At 42.5% G+C, this 22,504-nt stretch overlaps 1 protein-coding gene across 13 annotated transcripts in view; it reads right to left on the bottom strand.

Moving 5' to 3' along the window:
• pcloa (piccolo presynaptic cytomatrix protein a) overlaps nt 1–22,504 on the bottom strand; it is a 57,522-nt gene that overhangs the window by 2,140 nt on the left and 32,878 nt on the right. For 3 of the 13 annotated variants that reach the window (XM_056257522.1, XM_056257518.1, XM_056257530.1), the window contains 19 exons: nt 22,285–22,353; nt 21,167–21,255; nt 20,998–21,073; nt 19,457–19,582; nt 17,178–17,286; nt 16,569–16,630; nt 16,278–16,471; nt 16,126–16,176; nt 15,664–15,794; nt 14,115–14,141; nt 13,721–13,814; nt 12,318–12,389; nt 11,866–12,115; nt 11,184–11,372; nt 9,864–10,025; nt 1,961–2,102; nt 1,789–1,844; nt 901–1,035; nt 52–197 (listed from right to left, as the gene is read on the bottom strand). In XM_056257522.1, the coding sequence (XP_056113497.1) occupies nt 52–197; nt 901–1,035; nt 1,789–1,844; nt 1,961–2,102; nt 9,864–10,025; nt 11,184–11,372; nt 11,866–12,115; nt 12,318–12,389; nt 13,721–13,814; nt 14,115–14,141; nt 15,664–15,794; nt 16,126–16,176; nt 16,278–16,471; nt 16,569–16,630; nt 17,178–17,286; nt 19,457–19,582; nt 20,998–21,073; nt 21,167–21,255; nt 22,285–22,353 (2,180 nt within the window). The other 10 variants (XM_056257520.1, XM_056257521.1, XM_056257519.1 and 7 more) reach the window with 10 other exon arrangements.

Raw genomic sequence — 22,504 nt, forward strand, 5'->3', positions numbered from 1 at the left:
TTAAGTTGGATCAAATTTTATGCATGTGCACAGGGTGCATCGATGCCGTACCTGAATGGAGTGACCTGTGGGGTTCATGCAGAAGCGGAAAGTTTCGTTGAAAGACGGTTCGCGATCATGGCGACACACTCTGGTCTTCTTCTTGATGATTCTTTTCTGAGTGGCCACATTCACCACATAGAGTTTCACATACATGTCTGTTAAAGAACATCAACAGTAAGTACTGAGCTTTTCATTACATCTATGAATGCTTATTTCTTTATTATAAAGTGGTAATTTATAATCATAATGCGTTGTGACATCTCTGGAAGTGCAAGGGAAGCTGTCCTTTAGAACGTAAAGGAAAAGTTCAAACATTTTCAACCCAAAATATAAGAAACAGTTAATTGTACTGTATAATCAAGTAAATGATACTTTGAGATTAAACAAATGCCTGCAGGACTGCATTAAAATCTGCATCCAAAATTTACTCAAACCTTCAGAAATTGGGTTAATTCTGACAGAAATTAAATTCCTGCCTGTTAGCTTTCGAGGCTAATGCTATTATGTAGCATCATGCTAGTCTATTCCCCAATAAAAAAAATATTATGTAAATATGCACAGGGAAAATGGGCCAAACATACTAATGACTCATGTTGCACACCCACAGGCGTTGACAAGTTTTTGTCCAATCAAATGCTCGCTAGGGTTAGTCAGTCCCTCCCCCTAATACCACCTGCCATCGATAAGCAATAGCAAGTAGCAAATCTAGTTTTTGCCGGGCTATGGTGTAAACTAAAGCCAAGTTTAGTTTATTTCAAGTTTATATCAATGAAGAAATGTGTTTATAAACTGTATATCAAATCGACTCATGTTATAATAAGCGCGAGTGAACGTGTTTGCTGTCATGTGTCTTGTTACCCGGGAGGTGGTCGGGAGACTTAAATTTGTAGGTGATGTTTCTGCACTGAAGGATCTCAAGCACCAGGTGTTCTCCCTCTGTCTTCATCTCCTTCTTCAGGGCGATCTTTATTTCCCCCATCACCTGAGTCTTACCTAAGCGCACACATACACAGACACGTCAATATCTCAGTTCTTCTTCCCTTTTCTTATCTCTGTATCCTTTCTTTCCACATTTTGTGAATCTCTGACCCGCATGAGGAGCATAAATAACACGGCACAGGAAATAGATTAAGCCACGAGGAACTATATTATTCTACACTTAGATAAGGCATAGATAAAATAATAATATAATATATAATATAATATAATATCATTCAAAAGTTTGGGGCCAGTAAGATTTTTTTCTACATTTAAATTAATAAATTAATACTTTTGTTCAGCAATGATCCAATAAATTGATCAAAAGTGTCAGTAAAGCATTTATAATGTTACAAAAGATTTTATCTAAAAAGTTCTGTTCTCATCACAGTAATAAACTACATTTTAAAATATATTAAAATAGAAAACAGATAATTTTTGAGAGATCATTTAAGATTTTGATTAAATAAATAATAAAATACAGCCTTGGTGCGCATAAGAGGCTTCTTTCAAAAACATAAAAAAAAAAAAAAGCAAAGACCCCAACCCTTGTTTACATAAAACTATAATATAATATGATTTAAAACAATATATATAATATATATATATATATATATATATTATATATATATAATTATTATTATATTATATATAATATAGAAGTAATTCAATTTCTTTGCTGCAGTATTATAGGCTCAAATACACTGCTATTGACACAAACATGCACAAATAATCCCCAAAACACACAACATCCCATGCAAACATTACCCTCTGTATCTCCATGAGCAGATTTCCCAGCTTCTGTGCCATTTGGAATCTTTCCACTAAATAATAAACAACATCAGGTCATAATACACATGGAGTGCCAAGATTTAAAAAAAATATATATATATATTAAAATGTATATATTATATCATATCATATACAAAAAAGCACTCACAATCTAGGGACCTGGAAGATAGCGCTATCCACCGCATTGGTCCCGCCCTCTTCATCCAATAGGCTAAAGGCACTGCCACTCAGACCGCTGTCCAATGAGGCTGCAGTAACAGGAGCATCACCAGATCTATGGCTGCGGGACGCTGTTTTTGAAGTGGACTATGTGAGTTGCACAAGTCACATACACTACTTACGACTGGCAACTATCAGTTATGGGGTAGATGTCCACATATCCACTCCCAACACATACACACACAACACATACACACAAATATATACTGGCACTGCTGGCAACATTTAAAGAAAGCATGACAGCACTCCATAAATGAAAGGAAATATCACAGACACAGATATGCTAAGCAGACATCAGATGACAGAAGCAAAAGCACAGACAGAACAAATTAAACTGTTCATTAGTAAACTGTGTGTTTGAGTTTTGCCTGAGTAATTACATTATGCTAATTCTGTTAGCGTTATGCTAAGTTTATTTTAATAGTTACTTACATTTAATCAAATTAGATTATTTTAATGTTGTTGCATTTCAGAGTGTTTGACTGAGAGTGATGGCGATGGTGTGACGTGGGATGCATGATTTTGGCACGTAATTCATGCACACAGTCTTTTTCAAACAGATTCAGCAACGGTAACGCTAACACTAGGCATCTTACGAGACTCTTTTGGGATGGTCAGGTGGTCAGTGCTCCTTTCTAGAGTTTCCTATCACAGTCAAACGCTACTGTTTTGTCCCCTGGTTTCAGGGAAGCACGTTGCTGGACTGTTGAATGAGACTGAGACTCGCTGCATGAATTTCCTGTGAAGTGGCAAAGGGCGAATTCCAGTCGGAAGTGAGCATAACTAGGCCCTACTCACTCTGAAAAACTAAGCACTTTGAATGTTGCATGGATTTTGAGCAATATGTGTCACTGCTACTCTACTCATCAAAGTTAAGGCCTGTTCACACCAACAGAAATGTTTGGTACAAAAAGTTGGTCAGATTTTCACATGCGATTTGTCTGTTTAGACCAGTGTTGCCAAGTCCGTGGTTCCCTTTCGAGGGAACTCGCGATGCGTCACTTGACGCTTTGGGAACGCCCCCAGCGTGCATGCGTCTGAGCATCAATGTCAACTAGTCCAATGGAAAGAATGAGCGTCACGGGCGGGTGACGTCATGACCAGGAAGGGATAAAGGCTCACCCGGTGAAACGCGGCATTAGCTTCTGCGTCTCAGCAAGCGATCTGTGTCATTTTGTCTCTGTCTATTTACTGTTGTCTGTTGCGGAAAAGGATGGAAACTAAACAAGTGTACAAACAGTGTGCTTCTCCCTGCCCGCGTTATTTAACGGGTGGGGATACACACGAGCTTTGTGTCGTTTGTTTGGGAGTGGAGCATGCGGTCTCAGCCTTCGAGGGGGCTGAGTGCCAGCATTGTGAGATGTTACCGCTTCGCATGCTCCGCTCTCGCCTGTCACTCTTTGATAAAGAGAGTGGGCAGGCTCGCGATCCACAGGGATCAGGACCCGCGTCTGCTGAGGCAGCGCGGAGAATGCATTCCTGGGGATCGCAAAAGGATCTTTCGGAGGGGTTGGAGACGGGTCCGAGGGCTCTTTCTCCTTCCTTACCCGAGAGATCCAGTGCTCTCTCCCCGGTGTCGGAATCACGCTCTGCGGTTTCTTCTGCCCGGGGAGAGAGCCCTCCATTACTTTATTGCTCTTCCTCCGAGGAGGTTGATGCGATGAGTGTGGAGAGTGTAAGCACACACATGGGGGAAAGAGATTCACAATTTATTTCCCCAGCATATGATGAGCTGGTGGATGTTATGTCGCGGGCTGTAGAGAAATTAAATATTGAATGGCCATCTGAGAAGAAGGGCGCTCGTCCTAAAAGCAAATTAGATGAGCGCTTTTTATCTTCCACCACATTATCTCCACCACGAGGGCTTCCATTTTTTCCCGATTTGCACAATGAAATTTCTAAATCGTGGAATAAACCATATTCATCACGTCTTTTCAGCCCTCATGTTAACACTTATTCGAGAATAAGAGGGCTGAAAGAGTATGGTTATGAGGCGATGCCCCAGGCGGAAGAGAATTTAGCCAGTTATCTTTCCCCTGGTCCCGCATCGTCTCTGAAAGCCTCGGCTTTGCCCACTAGACCGCTTAAAGCCACTTCGGTGTTAGTGGGCAAAGCTTATACGGCAGCAGGTCAAGCTGGAGCATGTCTGCATACTATGGCAGTGCTCCAGGCTTATCAAGCTGACCTGCTGGGGGATCTGGATAGTAGTGAGGGAGTCAGTCATGACGATATTCGTGAACTTCGTCGGGCTACCGATCTTTCTCTCAGGGCTACTAAGGAGACCGCCAGAGCAATTGGGCGGTCTATGGCAGCCTTGGTAGCTACTGAGAGACATTTATGGTTAAATCTGTCTGAAATTAAAGAAAAAGATCGAGCTTTTTTATTAGATGCTCCGCTTGAACCTTCTGGTCTCTTCGGCGACGCAGTCCACGCGGTCGTCGAGAGATTTCAGGAGTCAAAGAAACAAGCGGACTTTTTTAAAAAGTTTATCCCTTGCCGGGTCCAGCCCCCTGGGACTGCTGGGCGTGAGCAGCCCCAGCCGTCGAGCTCATCATATCGTGTGCATCAGAAAGAGAGTGTTGCGTCTCGTGCACCTCCACGTAGAGACTGGAGACGGACGCAACCCTCTCAACCGAAGTCTTCTAAGTCGAAGCCGGATCTGAGGACCGTTCTTCAGGCGAAGAAGACTTCGGTTCAGAAAAAAAAAGGTCCTGATGTTCATGCATCAGGCCTGTGAGGACAGCCCCGACCGAAGTGGAGCGGTGTACACCTCATTATACGGTGCCCGTTCCATTTCGGGGTCCTCACGAGACCGTTCTGCCAACCCTGCCACCCTTGGTGCTTCAGGGCGCAGCGGTCTCCAGCGAGTCGCTGATGCTATGCTGCGGCACAGCATCGGTTTCGCGCCCTCTGAGGGGGGCCTTAGAGCGGCCAGTTCAGGTAGTTCCTGCCATTATGTTTCAGGCTCCGGAATTGGCTGTCTCGATAACACCAGAGACCAGCCTCGAGAGGCTGGTTCCCTTAGTAAATTTTCTGGCAGCGTGGAAGCTTCTGCCGAATATTTCTCATTGGGTCCTGCAGATTGTAGAGAAAGGATACAGAATCCAGTTTGGTTCTCGTCCTCCTCGTTCCAACGGGGTGCTGCCCACAGTGGTGCATCCCGAGCAGGCTCTGGTAATGGAGCAAGAGGTAAAGGCCCTGTTAGCAAAGGAAGCTATAGAACAGGTGTACTCACCCGACAGAGAGTCGGGTTTTTACAGCCGTTATTTCATTGTTCCAAAAAAGGATGGGGGGTTGCGTCCCATTTTAGATCTTCGTCTGTTGAATCGTTCAGTACAGAAACTCAAGTTCAAGATGCTGACACTCAAACAGATCGTGACTCAAATCAGATCCGAGGACTGGTTTGTCACGATAGATCTGAAGGACGCCTACTTCCATATCTCCATCCTCCCTCAGCACAGGAAGTTCCTAAGGTTTTCTTTCGGGGGCAAAGAATACCAATATCGGGTTCTTCCTTTCGGTCTAGCTTTATCACCCCGCACGTTCACGAAATGCGTGGATGCAGCTCTAGCCCCTCTCAGGCTTCAGGGCATACGTATTCTGAACTACATCGACGACTGGCTGATTCTGGCGGAATCAGAGCAGTTGGCGGTTCGGCACCGAGGTGTCGTTCTCGCCCATATGCAGATGTTGGGGTTGAGGCTCAACGCCAAGAAGAGTGTTCTTTCTCCAGTACAGAGAACCACTTTCCTTGGTGTGGTATGGGATTCAGTGACGATGCGGGCCACTCTATCGCCCGTTCGTGTAGCTGCTATCCTGACAGCCACCAAAGAGCTAAAGCTAGGCCAGTCACGCACTGTGAAACAGTTCGAGAGACTGTTGGGTCTCTTGGCGGCAGCGTCCAACGTGATTCCTTTTGGCCTGCTGTACATGAGACCTTTACAGTGGTGGCTAAGGACCAGAGGGTTCTCCCCGAGGGGAAACCCACTTCGTATGATCAAGGTCACGCGGCGGTGCCTTCGTGCCTTAATTATATGGAGGAAACATTGGTTCTTAACCCAGGGTCCGGTATTGGGAGCTCTTTGCCATCGTGTTACGATCTCGACAGATGCTTCCCTCACCGGCTGGGGAGCGGTAATGGAAGGCCGCTCGGTTCAGGGTCTGTGGAAAAGTCATCATCTTTCGTGGCACATCAATTGCCTGGAGATGATGGCTGTCTTCAATGCGTTGAGACAGTTTCTCCCAGACCTGAGGGGCCATCATGTGCTTGTACGAACAGACAACACATCAGTGGTCTCTTATCTGAACCGTCAGGGGGGTCTGCGGTCGCGTCCGCTCTGCAAACTGGCGCACCAGATCCTCCTGTGGTCTCTGGGGAAGGTACTCTCCCTGAGGGCAGTGTATATTCCTGGGGACCAGAATGTGGGGGCAGACATCCTGTCGAGGCAGGAGCTGAGGCCAGGGGACTGGAAACTCCACCCCGAGGCGGTGGAGAAAATTTGGGAGTTTTACGGCCAAGCAGAGGTGGATCTGTTTGCGTCTCAGCACACGACGCACTGTCCACTTTGGTTCTCCCTTACTCACCCAGCCCCCCTGGGGCTGGATGCTATGGTGCAGACGTGGCCGAGGCTACGTCTGTACGCATTTCCCCCTGTTGCTCTGCTCCCAGGAGTTCTGGAACGAGTCCGCCAGTAGGGAATAAGCCTACTGCTTGTAGCACCACGCTGGCCGAGTCGGATCTGGTTTGCGGACCTGATCCATCTCTTAGACGGTCCTCCCTTGGAGATCCCGATCAGGAGAGACCTTCTGTCTCAGGCCGGGGGCACAATATTTCACCCTCGACCAGAGATTTGGAACCTGTGGGTTTGGCCTCTGAGGGGGCCCAACTCATAGAGAGTGGTCTCTCAGCTGAGGCTGCTGAGACCATCCTAAGCTCCAGAGCTCCAGCTACTAGGAAACTATATGCGCTGAAATGGAAAGTTTTTTCTGTATGGTGTCACCGACATCAGTGGGATCCGGTTAACTGTTCTGTGAACACAGTACTCGAGTTCTTGCAGGAGCGCTTTACGTCAGGTTTATGTCCTTCCACACTTAAGGTTTACGTGGCGGCCATTGCGGCTTACCACGCCCTGGTTGGGGGTACATCGTTGGGTCGAGACCCCCTGATTACACGTTTCCTTCGTGGCACATTGAGGCTGAGGCCTGCAACTCGCACTAGGGTGCCAGCTTGGGATTTGGCAATAGTACTAGAAGGCCTGTCTAGGGCTCCATTCGAGCCCTTAGATTCGGTTTCAGAGAAATTTCTTACCCTTAAGACTATCTTTCTGCTAGCTATTTCATCCCTTAAGAGAGTTGGAGACCTTCAGGCCCTTTCGGTTTCCCCCACTTGCCTTGAGTTTGCACCGGGGATGGTCAAGGCATTCTTATATCCAAAACAGGGATACGTCCCTAAGGTGCCGACCTTGATTCCGAGGCCTATCGTGCTGCAGGCTTTCTGTCCTCCTCCTTTTACATCTGCGGACCAGGAAAGGCTGAACCTCTTGTGTCCAGTGCGAGCACTGGATACTTATGTTCATCGGACATCTTCTATGAGGAAGTCCGACCAGTTATTTATTTGCTTTGGATCACCTAAGAAGGGTCTTCCTGCTTCTAAACAGACGGTTAGTAAGTGGATAGTCGAGGCTATTTCACTTGCATACGAGTACTCTGACCATCCGTGTCCCTTGGTGGTCAGAGCTCACTCAACGAGGGGTATGGCGGCCTCTAAAGCCTTGTTATTTGGGGTTTCCCTCCAAGACGTTTGTGATGCGGCAGGCTGGTCCTCACCGCTCACATTCGTCAGGTTTTACAGTTTGGACCTGGATGCTGCCCCAGGTTCTCAGGTGCTTAGTGCTTAGTTCCAACAGACTGACACTCAGGTACTTGGAATTCTGGCGTTTTGGGTATTCTCGTTCCCAAAGCGTCAAGTGACGCATCGCGAGTTCCCTCGAAAGGGAACGTCTCAGGTTACTACTGTAACCATAGTTCCCTGAGAAAGGGAACGAGACGATGCGTCACCCTGCCATACTTCCTGCTTCCCTGTGATCGGCTTGCTTCGACTTTTTGAAGCTAATGCCGCGTTTCACCGGGTGAGCCTTTATCCCTTCCTGGTCATGACGTCACCCGCCCGTGACGCTCACTCTTTCCATTGGACAAGTTGACATTGATGCTCAGACGCATGCACGCTGGGGGCGTTCCCAAAGCGTCAAGTGACGCATCGTCTCGTTCCCTTTCTCAGGGAACTATGGTTACAGTAGTAACCTGAGACTTTTCCCACAGAATTGGGCTACTTTTAAGTTCTTGTAATGGGTAAATTTTTTTCAGTGGGTTGATTTCCACCCCCGTACGTATGATTTTAGTACGTCCCCACAGACGTACATATTCAGTGGAGAATTCGGCCTCCTGACAAAGAAAATCGCATTGGGCAATTTTTGGGCTACTTTTGACTGGCCATTGGGCTACTTTTGTTGCACAGACCTGGCAAACCTGGTTTCAAAAAATACGGAAAAAAAATAAAAAAATAAACGGCAGACAGGCTGAATGAAAGTGCAATTTCACTCTCTGGCAGTAGATGACGCTTACGGAAAAGCTTTTCTATTAAAGGTGCTCTAAGCGATGTCACACGTTTTTTAGGCCAAAACATTTTTTGTCACATACAGCAAACATCTCCTCACTATCCGCTAGGTGCCTGTCCCCTGAACACACTGTAAAAAAACACGGTCTCTGTAGACACCTCAGGCTCGACAAACGGTAATAAAAACAAACTGGGCCAACCCGCACCACGAAACATAACAAACAGTAGTGCGCGGATGAGGAGGAGGGAGGGTCTAGCTAGCCACTCTTTTGTTTGACGATACCTCGAACGTCAACAAGAAGTGACGTCACCCAACATCACTTAGAGCACCTCTAGAGCACCTCACTTAGAGCAACATCACTTAGAGCACCTCACTTCTTTTGTTTGTCTCAGTATTTGATTTGTTATTTGCAACTTTTCATTTCTGACACCCATTTGTCACAGAGAAGAAACAAGTCAAACAGCAGTTACATGTTTTTAAACAGCCGTTCAGATTTTGTATGAGCTATGATGTTTATAAACCACACCAAATACAAAAGTAAAGAGAGCCGGTTCCGGATTCTTCCACTGCTATTTACAGCAGCATCTCCAAGCACATGACAAAATTGTAACTTTTATTGGTTGGGCAATTTTCTTCAAAGTGCAAATGAAAAGGGATCAGAACACCTCTGCATAAAAATGTTCATGACGATCTGACCAGATTTATTGAACGCAGCATTCCATCTTGGTGTGAATAGGGTTTTAACTTGATAAAAAAAATGCTAATGTCTGTTAAGATTGCTGATACAACCTCAAAATATTGTTGCTTTGTGTCTTTAATTCAAATGTATATTTTCAACTTGTGTGCTATAAAACTTCTACTTAAATATGTAAAGAAAAATGTAGTACTGGGGTGTCTGAGAGCAACTGAGGGTTTTAAAATAAATCGTGAAGATGCACCACCAAGGTTCACATTATCATAAACTGCAAATTTAGTTTCTTGCCCGTCTTCTGTAACGGTGTTGTGTAAAGGGATCCAGCTGCTCACTTTCGTTCGGAACGACCCTTCGGATAGCGTTTCCTTCCCGCAGTGCCTTTTGTTGGCGCAAATAGGCTACGCCCTTTTCAATTTTCAGTGTCCTCAGCTAGTTTCTCTCGTTAGATGTGCGTTAGTAACTCAACATCCTCTCGCTCTCTCTCTCTCTTCCTGTTATTGGCAATCATACGAGACAACTCTCACCTCCGTCCGGCTGTGGCCTCTCTTCAGACATGGCTTTCCTGAGGGTCAGGTGTCGGCCTTCAGGGATCTCATTGGCCGGCGACTCGGACGGGGCTCTCTGAATGGTGAGCACACCAACTACGCTGTGCCGGTGGTGCCTCGGGTTGAGGCGGCCATTTTGGGCTGGGGCCATATATCAGCCACGGGGTGGGGGGCAAGAAGGAGGGGAGGTTTGAAGAGGGGAGAAGGGGGGCGAGATGGAGACTCAGAGTATGAACTCGTCACAACATGGACACCACCAGCTTTTACTGTAGGTCATAGTCACATGCAGCCACAGTGCGCACGGCCCGGCTCGGGCTTACAGCGTCGACTGAGGTGCAGTGTAGGCCAGCGAGAGACGCAGAGAGAGTGGAGGCAGGGTGGGATGGTGCTTTAAGGAGCGGGCGGCCACATGCACGGCCATCTTGGTGGACTGGGGTAGCTGCTGAAAAGCCGGCTGTCTGGGACAGAAAACAACTCAATGGGAAAAATAAAAGAGGAGTTAAAAGAAAGGTTGTTGGGCTGCCGTGAAGGGCTCAAGTGGGCAAAACATGGTGCTATGTGTTGATCAGGGATGATTATTTGCTCTCTAACTTGAATAAAGTGGCAGGTTAAGTCAGTTTTACCTAAAATAAACTCAGAAGCAAGGTTCTAGCATGTCCCTGTGGGGTAAATGGACAGGTCTGCATGACTAGGTGCCTGACGTGTGCAGTCAGATCTCCTCACAGTGATTGACAGGTCTTTGTAATCTTAGTTAGCATCCTGTGGAAGGCTGTTTTTGTTCCTTCACTTTTTTAAGCTGGACTCTACATTATTTTATGAAAATGCATATTGTGTTTCCTGGCAATCAAACAAGACCTTGGCTAGCACCATGCTAGCTGCACTGCAGGAACACTTTCAAGGTTTAAAGCATCCATTTTAAGGATGCTATAGAAAAAAAAATCAGATTTTTTTTATTTCACTTATATTTACCAATAGATGGTTTATAGTTTAGCTCTGTTACTTCAAATGATTATATACTGATATACCTTTATTTATTATTTAAAACACTAAGAATAATACTGTTCCTATATGTGTGTGTACGACGTGACATGTTCTCAACACACTGGTGAGAACACAGGTGAGGAAGTGAAGTGACAGACTGTGACCACAAGGTGACCAGAAAAATAAAAACGGGAGAAACCAGAAAACAACAACGGGAAGAAAACAAAAAACAAAAGAGGGCAGTGAAAAAAGAACAGGAGGAGGAACAGATGAGAGCGAAGGCAGCCATGCTGTGGAGGTTTTATTTGCGTCGTTTACTTGGTTGGAGACGGGGCTGCTGGCCGGCAGCTTCGGCCGTTGATGAGGCATCGTCAAGGTGTGCCCGGGCCGTGCCACTTTTGCCATGAGCCCGAGGGCCTCCGTGGGGGCGGGATTGGCCCTCAGAGAGGGACGGCTTCGACGTGCTGGGGCTACTGTGAGATTTCTCAATAGTGGGGACCTGCGTGTCTAAAACAACCAGAACCAAATTACCATTTCATTCCCTACTTTTGCCTATTTATTCATTTTAATTCTCCAAAAACCCATTCTTTTTTAAATTCTACATAAACTACAATTATTATTTTGTTAGGTTACTTGTGTCCTTCTGACACAACTTATGTGATACTTAAGGTCCAACTATTGTGCCCTAGTTAGCATCTAAGCAGGCTGCTTCCTGTCTGAGCGGCCCTGTCACACCCTGCGTGAGGTGGCTGGAGTGAAGCGCTGGTGAGCTCAGCGCCATTGTGAACTGAACACACATATATGGAGAGCAAGAAGCCAAAGCTAGGAAGCTCGAGAAATTCAGGATGGAAAGATCAAGTGAAAGCAAGAACAATACAGAGAGAGGAAGAGAAGACAGAATGTATAGAAGTGACAGCAATAGAAGAATGGAAAAGAGGAAGACATCACGACTGAAAATGTGAAAGAAGTGGCAGAAGTGGCATGCGACTTGCGGTCCTACCCTTGGCAGGGTCAGGGAATATTCCGTGACTACGGCTTTTGATGACCGAGGATTTGGGTGAGTCCTCCTTGCTGTGGCCGGAGGTTTTTGGGGAATGCTGGGTCCCGTGTCCTCCGTGGGGTTTGGGCGAGTGCTGGCGGCCCTGTCCCGAGTGAGAACGCCGGTGATGCTCGCCCTCACTCTGCTCCTTTAGAGGCAGCCAGCGTGGGACGTTGTCCAGTTGAGCCGTTGTGGACAGGTCGATTAGTACCTAGCCCCATACAAGCATCATTTCATTATTTATTTATTTTTTGCACCAGATCTTTACACCTGAAACATTTTTTTTTGAGTTCAGATACCTGAATATACAGTGTTTCTAACAGTATATATATATATAGTTATGTATCGTTTAGACACACTGAACCTGGTGTTTAATTTTTCTAAGTGTATTTAAAGAACTTGTAGCTCCTCACCTCTCCCAGGAAGTCATTGGCAGAGCTCTTGTCGTAGTCCCACACACTGACCTCCAGTGTCTTCTTTCTTAGCTAAACACACACCACATAAACACAGAGTAGAAGATTAGATTGAGCAGATTCAGTGCCAAGATGATTTATTTTGTGACTCTATCACTATACATTATTTTAATGTTGTCATTCTATGGAACTCCGTAACTTAAATATTTTTCCCATTGATCTCTAGATTAGGGGAAGGAAACACCTCATTAACACTCCAAATATATTTTCTACATTAGTATTTTGCCTTGTTTTCCAGTAAAAACATATTTTCAAGATCCTTAAACAAGATACACCAATATTTCATTTTAACGTGGGGTCAATACGATTTTTCTTTTTTAAATAAATAGATACTTTTATTCAGCAAGGATTATTAAATTAAACAAATTTGACAGTAAAGACATTTATAATCTTACAAAAAACAAATCTATTTTAAATAAATGCTGTACGTTTAAGCTTTCTATTAATTCAAGTAAAATGGATCATGGTTTCCACAAAAATATTAAGCAGCAGAAGGTTTTGCATCTGACAAAGTAATGTTTCTTGAGCACCAAATCAGCATATTAGAAAGATTTCTGAAGAATCATGTGACACTGAAGACTGAAAATTCAGCTTTACCATTTTTAAATATAATTATGAAAATAGAAAACCCAAACGTATTCCACTGTTTTGACTGTATGTTTGATTAGATAAATGCAGCCTTGGTCGGCATAAGAAACTTCTTTCAAAAAGATACAAAAATCTTACAGACCTCAATCTTTTGCATGGTAGTATATTAAAATATATACAATTCATAACATATTCACTTGTTTTAGGTATGGATTTAACCACCTTTCATACAAACAAAGTCAGTTAGTTCAGAAAAATAAACTGAACTTTGCTTCTGAAGTAAATGTATTTTGTTTTTAGATATTTTTACTAGAAAGCAAGACAAAAATACTGATTAATAAAATATCTCTTTTCTGTTAAACCAGCAAACGCATCAAACCCGATATGCAGCACTTTAATCCAGATGGTTTTCAATACAAGCCTCACCTCTCTACATTCTTCCTTTCTTTCTCAATTAAGAGCTGTTTGCCTCGCTTCAATAGTCCAGTAAAAACATATCAATCACATCTGTCAGCAGCTGCCTCAGAGAGCTCAACAAACTCAAGAAGCTCTTTGGTCTTAATTAGACTAAAGTACTTCTGGGAGACAACAGACTTTTCGCTGTTTGCACCTAAAGCCTGAGATTCTCTCTGAAAAGCTTTCATATAATTGAAACTTCAAAACTGACATGGCATATTCCATTAAAGTAAAATTAGATTTTTCAGACATCTGAAATGCAACCTAGATGTATGCAAATGCTTGAGTTTGTAGTTCACCTGTTCCAGGAGGATATTTTTGTAGATGACAGTCTGGTTCCACTCTGGGTTCAAAGTCTTCTGAACGTGTTTGGACCTTCTTTTGTTTTCAGCACTACAATTAGATAACATACCACAAGTGGTCACCATGAGGTACAGTTAGATCAGTGTGGCACAAACCATCAGTGACCGAAACATGAAACAACCCACACTGGTGGTAAATGGTTTGCACAATGGAGGACATCTAGTATAGGTCAACTTGTGTTGCTGCTTTGACCACATACTACATTGAGAAAATGATCAAATGAGCAACAATGATAAAAATGTAAAAAGAGCAAAACCCTACATTATTAAGCCATTCATGTCCAAGCATGGCCAAGTCTTGTATAATGTGCTGTAGGAAAGAATCACATACCTGGCATTCTGCACAACCATGACCTGACTGTGAAGATCCAGCATGCAGCAAAAACAGACAACAATCAGTGATGAGTGGGAGATTGCAAAAGTGTGTGTGTTTGTTTGTTTTTGTAGTAGCTCATGCATTCATGCCCATATGGAGCAGAGAAATGGAGAGCTCCTGTTTCTGTAGGTTCAATCCAAGTACTGCATGATCAGATGAGAGCCAGAAATGATCCGATGCACACACACACCAACCTACAAACATCAATCAGCGCTATCATTTTACACACAAATTGAGCTGTCATTGATTTTCCTCTTTTGCTGAGTCACTTACTGCATTCATAAATGCGTTGACAAACACACACACATGCACATACGCCCGCACGCACACACACAACTTCATTTTTTTAAAAACAGCTAAAAACTAGGGCTTACAGAATATGCATAATCCTTTCCAGGTCTTTCCCATGGACCTGGTGCTAATTACAGCTGGATAAGTGATTTTCTGTTTCGTTAACTCTTTGAAAGTAGCAGCTAGGATTGAAAAACAGCTCCGGGAGTCTTAATTTCCAGTGCAAAGGGTGAAACAGGTGGATTTATCTTGTTTAAGTCAAGAATCCAGATATTAAATTAACACTTTCTGTAGTCTCACATACTGTAGCTATTTAGGCAGGCAGACTGAATGACAAACTACAGTTGTGTGTTAGTTTTTCAAGAGTAGCTACTGTCTTTTTCTCCGTTAAAAGTTGCGCTTAATGAATTCGTTACACAAAAGTCATTCATGTCTCGAAACAAATGGATTGCAAATACATTACCAACCAAACAAAAACACTTATTCTTTCAATGAGTGTTGTCGCGAGTCGCTCTCTTGCTGATATACCTGATGATCAGTAGCGGTTCACTAAATAAAATAATTTAATAAATGCCATTTTACAATAAGCACTTAACTCAAATAACTATTAAATAACAAAATAAATAACTAGAGAACTGAAGAATTACATGGAATTATTCAACATACAAAGATGGATCCTTAATTTCTTTACAATTTAAAATATTTCAAAAGTCCGTCTTGGAAGTCTTCTGGCATCATTAAATCAAAGGAGAGAAGATAATTCTAGAGAAAGAGCACGTAGAGATTTGCGAGTGCGCATGACAAAGTTTGAGCATGTGCGCTCATTAGCAATAACTGCTGATAATTATTGAGTAAATTATTTAAACTCAATTTATCATTGTGCAAAAAAACAAACAGAAAGCACAAGCTTTTCTGTCAGGTTGTTATGTTGCAAGGCTAAATATAACGGTAGAATTGTGTGTATTACGACCCGCTGGGACACGATGTGAGATCCACCAATCAGAGAGGTTCTCAAATCTCAATTGATTTTTTAATTGTTTAAAATAAACTGAGAATTTATTTATATTTATATGTAATCTTGTGTTTTTTCTTAGGTTCTCTACCATTTCGAGCCCCCGAGCACCCACGGGATCAGCGCCTAATGGTTCACACTGAGGCTGAATCCATGAGAGACAACTCAGTTCCAGTTAGTTGAGTTTTACAAGCTACTTACCCTCTACCCGGCAGCAAGTAAACTTTAACGAATGGATCCGAGTAGCCGTTATTGTCCCGGGGTGCCAGATTTCGAGCTTGAAGAACATGGACGATGAGATTTCCCAGCTGTTTGTCGTAATTTATTTGAAGCTGCAAAATTGAAGCAAGAAAGAAATGGTTGTTCTACTTTCTACTACTGAAAAGGTGAATGAATATGGCATAAATACAATTTATACAAGGGTTTTGACACGATTCACACGATTTTGCCAGTTTGCTATCTTTTTATAGAGATCGCACTTATAAAGAGCAATTTCTAGCTGATGAAATATTTTAGAGCATAATTACAAAAGTTCATTCTGACTATGGAAATTTCCACATTTGCAGTTCTGTAAATCGCAATTTTAAAATGCCCTGGTTTCCAGGTTTTCTGTGGCCTGGGTAAGCTACTCATATAGCTGAGTTAATGAGAGCTGAAATCTACCTGGATCTCTCCTGACACTGGGTGGGACTGAGTTTTTGCAGCCTCAGAGGTCTAAGAAACAAAACATCAGCAGTAAGAAAAGACATAGTTTTGCATTTGACTCTTTGTACACAAAATAATAGTGTGTGTGTGTGTGCATGGCATACACATACCTTGCTGTGGCGTTTCTTGCTGACAGAGGGTGAACCAGGCTGGCCAGGGCTGGGAACTGCACTGGAGCCAGCGGACGCTGAGGCTTTATCCAGTGTTGACGCAGAGGAGGACGGCAGCTGCTGCTGGGACACTTTCTGCAGCTCCGCAGCCAACTGCTTAGGGTCTACACCTGGTGACCGCGGAGGTCTGTCTCCTGAATATTTATAAGTGCAAGTTAGTGGTCAAGTGTCTTTGAGGTTAATTAGGACATTATCATTTGATTGTCTTCTCCACTGACTGATGGTTCCCACCTTTGTTCTGGTCTTGAAGGTCTAGGTGGGAGCTTTCAGAATCAGACAGCATATTTAGGTCTCTGAAAATGACAAAGAGATAAATTATGGTCAAAGGACAAAAAGTTCAGTTAAGCCAGCATGGAATCGAAATGTACCCCATTTGCTCGCTTAATGTACGTTCCTGGCCTTAATGTTCCCTTGAAAAATAATGTACTTTTTTGTCTCTCCTATTTGGTTGAAGTCACAAACCCTTCCTAGTTTTTCAACCCCGTTCCCTCTAACCATCAGGCTCCATTCTGATATATAACCACATTTTTTTATACAATTAATGTCTTCTTCTAATCTTTTTCTTAGCTTCTTATTAAATATCATGTTTCACTCAGAATACAGAAATAAAATGGGTTAAGAAATGTGTTTCATGTTGACTTATAACAATGACAATAACATTGGTACAAATTTTTCAAACAAGTACTAATAATTGTTCTAATTATTGTACTAATACTAAAAATGTGTACAATTATTAGTGTAATACTAATAATTGTACATCTTTCTTAGATAGATAGTAAAAGTAAAAATTACCTAAATAAAATTTTAAATAATTAGTAGCTATGCAAATCTGGCACTCACAGTCTGATACATAACTCCGCCTCTCCAACCTGGTGACCAACCAGACCCTGCACTTCCTCGTACGTCTTACCAGTCAAGCAAACGCTGTTCCACTCCAGAACTTGCATTCCTATGAAAAAACACACACAAAATCAGCCACTGGATACATTTTATTCACTATCTGAGAGATCAAATACGCTGTAAACAGCACTGCAATGGCACACGTGATCTATTTCAATTAAACGAACCGTGCTGTAGAAACCCTGTGAGAAAGGAGAGGAACACATGCAGTAGAGTTCACTCCAAGTCACAGCAAACTGAAACCACTCTGTTGGTGCACTTACACAGATGAAAGCGTGTCTTCAGGTAAGCCAGGTATGCCCTCTTTGGGCGTTTTGAAGTTCCCACTTTACGGTGGATGCTTGGGGTCCCTGGAGGTGAATGTGTGCTCAATAATGTCATGTACTGTATATGTACACACTCACAGATTTTTTACTGTAATGTGAGAGGCTGAACAGCAGACTCGCATTACTTCACTGCTTAACACCAGCATGTTCTGTTGGTGTTACTACATGTGCTTTCACATTGCTTTTGTAACCATGCCGACCGCATTCATAATCACACTTACGCCAAGTAGAAACATTTGACATTTCTCCCTTAAGAAGCTTCATCTGCTAGTGGGTCATTATGTGGGAAAGAGACAATACGATACAATACGAGAAGAGAAGAAGAGACAAGATGAGACGAGACAAAACAAGATGAGACTATGACACCCGAACAGATGAGAAGAGAAAATGTTAGATGAAAAAAAGAAAAGAGTAGAGACATGATAATATGGAATGAAAGAGTAGATACAGGAATAAAGAAGATCAGAAGAAATTAGATGAGACTAAATGAAATGAGACAAGAGTTGATATGAGAAGAGATAAGACGGAAAGAGAAGAGAAAAAGTGAGCTGAGATGAGACAAAAAAGCATAGAGAAGAGAAGAAAACAGAAAATGAGAGTAGAGACAAGAAGAAATAAGATCAGAAGAGGAGAGATGAGAAGAGAGAAAATGATACTAGAAGAAACTAAATTTGATGAGATAAGAGTAGATATGAAAGACAAGATCAAAAGCGACGAGAAAAGACAAGATTAAAGAAAAGGTGAGATGAGACAAAACAAGAAGTAGAGACATGTTAAGATAAAAAGAGAGAGTAGATACAAGAAGAGAAGAGAAGAGAAGAGAAGAGAAGAGAAGAGAAGAGAAGAGAAGAGAAGAGAAGAGAAGAGAAGAGAAGAGAAGAAGAGGTCACAGCGGTTACAGCTAAGGAATCAGATGTCTAAATACAAAGTTATATTTGATCGAGTGTGAGAGAAGGAGGAGGAAGAAGACAGATGTGAAGTGTCAGTCCCAGTCAAAGCTTAGAATGTTCTTTCACAAGGCCCAGCTGTTGTATATAGCCTCATAAATAAGCCTGTGCACAGACAGATCCACTCCCTCCGGCTTCACTTTCCCCCTCACCACCTATTCTGGCCCCTCGTAAATTATGACCGCGAGAAAGCTGCACAAAAGCCGGAGCCCAAGCAGACCTAATTTACAATGTTCCGTGCTCACCCTCATCCCTGGAGAAAGAGAAAGCATTAACGTCTCAGTCACAACTGAGATCAATAGAGCTGGTAAAATTCAGCTCCATCAAATTGGCTGAAATAGTCCATCAAGACAGTCCAAAGCAGTCATAATATTCTGATTTCACTCTGGGTTTTATTCCAAAAGTCTGTGAGGATTCTTCCAAGTCAACGTGAAACTCTAGCCTTCAGCAATCATTGGGCAAATCTGTCACAATGAGGTCAATTCTTACTGTGTAAAGTGCACATTTACATAACTGCATTGTAAAAAAAACAGTGCTAAAGCAGTAAAACCTCAAACTTGTTTCAGTTGAACTCTCCAGAGACATCTCAGTCAAAGTTTCGATATAAATTTAACATTCAACTCTCATTTGATCTGCACAACACCTACGCCGCCGGTACAACGCAGAGGAAACACAGTCATGAACCTGAAACTTCAACTTCATTTTCTTCTTTTCTTTATCTCTCACATCAAGAATGAGTCATTCTTGGAGCTTGGAGGCGAAGAACCGTGCAGATTAGCATCATTTGTTTTTCCTGTCTCCTATCGCGTCACTTTGTGCCCTTTAACGTCAACAGATGTGCTTCTCTCCCTGCTCTAAGAGACAGTGAACATTGATACACCTCTTCAGCTTAACCAAACCAGTGAACCCACTCAGAGACAGGTCTTAAAGCAGTAACTGTGCCTACCTTCCACAATCTTCCCCGTCTGTTCTGCAGCTCCTCCTGGTAACACTTTGGCAACATACGCACCAATGTCCCCATTGCTTCCCGGGACCTCTTTTCCTCCAACCACACGGATGCCCAGTCCGTTTCCTGTGAGGAAAGAGTTTTGTATTAACATGAGGTGGCACAAACACCAACACTAAAGGATCACAAGCCTGGCTCATTTTATTAAAATTTAATCTAATAAAAACCAATCTTTGGAATGGGGCTAGCTGTCACACAGGCTATATCCCAGTAACGTGACTTAAAAATGTGTGCATATTGCAAATTGTTTGCAATTTTTGCATTTGCATATTGAAGTTTTCCAGACCCTCTCCTCAGTTGAAAACCCTTTTATATTACACTCCTAAAAATAAAGGTTTGAAAGGGGGGTTTCACAGCAATGCCATAGACAAAACATTTTGGGTTCCCCTAAGAATGATTCAGTGAAAAAAAAAAGAAAAAGACAAAAAGATTTCTTAGTGTGAAGAACATTTTAATAATCTGAAGACCTTCTGAAGATTGATTTTTCCTCTACAAACCTTTTGTACAATGGAAAGGTTCCAGGGATGCTAAAGGATCTTCTAGGAACCATAGATGCCAATAAAGAACCTCTGATTTTTAGAGTGTAAAATAATTATTGTAAATCAAATCAAACTAAATTACCAATATCATTACATTCTGCTATATCTGTTGGGTAAAAAAGTCAGTAAAATAAAACCCACACTTCAAATCATGGTTATGATGTGAGTTATGGTGTTTAAGATTGCATTGCAACTCCCACTTTTACATTTCCTTAAATTTCCATTCTTTCCAGCAGGACAGCATTTGTTGTGTGACGTACATCCCGTATTCAGAATCACAGACCCTTTCATCATCAGACTAACTAACTACCAATGTACACGCAAATCCACCAGTCACACCACAGTACACTCGCTATAGCCTTATTCATTGTCTTTTTTAAGTCGCTTGTTTGTTCATCAGTTTCTAATTAAGAAGATAATCCAATTTGGGTATTACACGCCATTTTGAGCTTTGATGACTGACGAAACTGGAGGGATGCCAAGCTGCCACATTGATGCGTAATGTCTTCCCTTTTCTAATACTTAAAGGAACAGTGACACAGGAGATCGAGGAGAATCAACCAAACCTATGTGACATGCCAAAGCACGAGGAGGGGCTAGACCGCTGATGTGCTTTTGCTCAGCGGTTTTGTCTGTTGACATTTTGTGTGCAATGATGTGGCAAAATAGAGCACCACAAGAGGACGCTAAAGGGAAATTAGAGGAGAGATAATGTGTTGTTTAGTAGTAGGCATCAAATAAAACTGTGCCAAGGCAATCTCAGCATGGAGAAACTAATGTTTGCATAGACATAAGCCTCGGGCATCTCTCCATGATGGCCTGGTAAGCGAACAGATCCTCTTTTACCAGGGGCAGCTGTCCTAAACGTCTGTTTACATTGTTGGAGTATGTCAGGAAGCCAAGCAGAAAAGCATTAAGTATTTGAGAGGTTGCACGTCTTACCTGATACACTACGATCTTTGGGATCCCTCTGTAGCTTTATTCTGGTATGAGGAAATGGGTAGTGTGCTGACTTTCCCTAAAGGGACATAAGATAAGCACAATCAGAATTCATTTTCGGAACACTCTAACATGCAAGGATATGTTTCTAAAATACTGTGATAGAAGATACCTGTCTTCTGTCCACCCCTTGTCCATTTTCTGTGCGTCCATCTCGTGGTTTATCAAACCAGTCAGTTTCCTCCCGTCGCAGGTGGTACGCTTCAGATAAACAGATGGAGATTATAACGTTAAAGTCTTGCTTGCCAGTCTGTTACAACAAACCACTAAAGACAGGTAATATCAGGTACTAGAGACAGCTAAGGTACGTATGCGGTCTCAAATTTTAACAATATAGAGCCATCTGGGGCAAAAAAGGAAATGGTTATACAAAGTAGAGCAGTTATTTTTGCATGCAAACCTAAAACTAAAACAAACCCGGAGGACACAGTTCTTCAGTTTTTTTTCCTATACATAATTCACCATAAGAATTCTGTAAAAAGATTTAGAGCAAGTCTGCTTGCTGCTGTACCTAGCCCTAAACATCTTAAGTTTTCATGAATAGGGGTTAAAGACAGACGGGGGTACTAGGAAATATTTTGCCATACTATCTTGGGTCTTTTAGGGGGTTATAGGGAGTATTCATTTCTTGGGAACATTCAAAGGCAATATTAGATGTATTTTGTCATGGATAAGTAAATAACTGACCTCAAGTTTGCAAGAGGAATCAACATTTAACAGAAGACAATTCTGGTGTTTACAGACCTGACATTCAGATGTAAATGACATGACAGATGTAGATCCTGTTACATGATAAAACACTCACTAACGCGGAATTCTATTATTGTGTACAGTATACAGTATCTGTGGTCATTTTGCTTTATGAGCGCGACCAGTTTTATCAGGAAGTTAATACTTTGATATGCAAACTATTACTAGTATTACATGAATGATTTTTTGTTCACCAAATTGGTGAAATTGCAGCAGCTTAAACTGGGAAACTGTTATTTTTGGAGAGAAAGGAGTGTGAAATTCCAATTTAATCACAGATGCAAGAGCTGTATTCACTAACACAGCATTAAGTTATTGTGCAAATTCGTCAAACTTCCAGCAACATGTTGTTATGGAGATGAATTTGTGGTCAATTTGGTTGCCTAACAGCTCATGGGTGATTGGCAGGTGGGTGGTCATGGTAGCAGGGGTGTGGGGGAGACGGGAGACGTGCAGGAGTCTAAGGTGGTTATACTCTACCGTTTGTGACATTCTCATGTGAGTTTCCTGGATCGTCTCTGCACAAACCCACCAGGGATTCACTTAGTGCTGCAACCAAGGCAAATGCATTTACTTCCAGATGGCACATATGATGAACACATCATATGCTGTTACATGTTTGGGGTTAGTTACTACATAGATAAATGAAGAAAAAAAAAAACACTATAAAATTGGTGAGTATTTTCAGTATGAGCTTCAG

Source organism: Rhinichthys klamathensis, unplaced genomic scaffold (assembly GCF_029890125.1).
Source record: "Rhinichthys klamathensis goyatoka isolate OS25496 unplaced genomic scaffold, OSU_Roscu_1.1 h1tg000139l_1, whole genome shotgun sequence".
Classification (NCBI taxonomy): domain Eukaryota; kingdom Metazoa; phylum Chordata; class Actinopteri; order Cypriniformes; family Leuciscidae; genus Rhinichthys; species Rhinichthys klamathensis.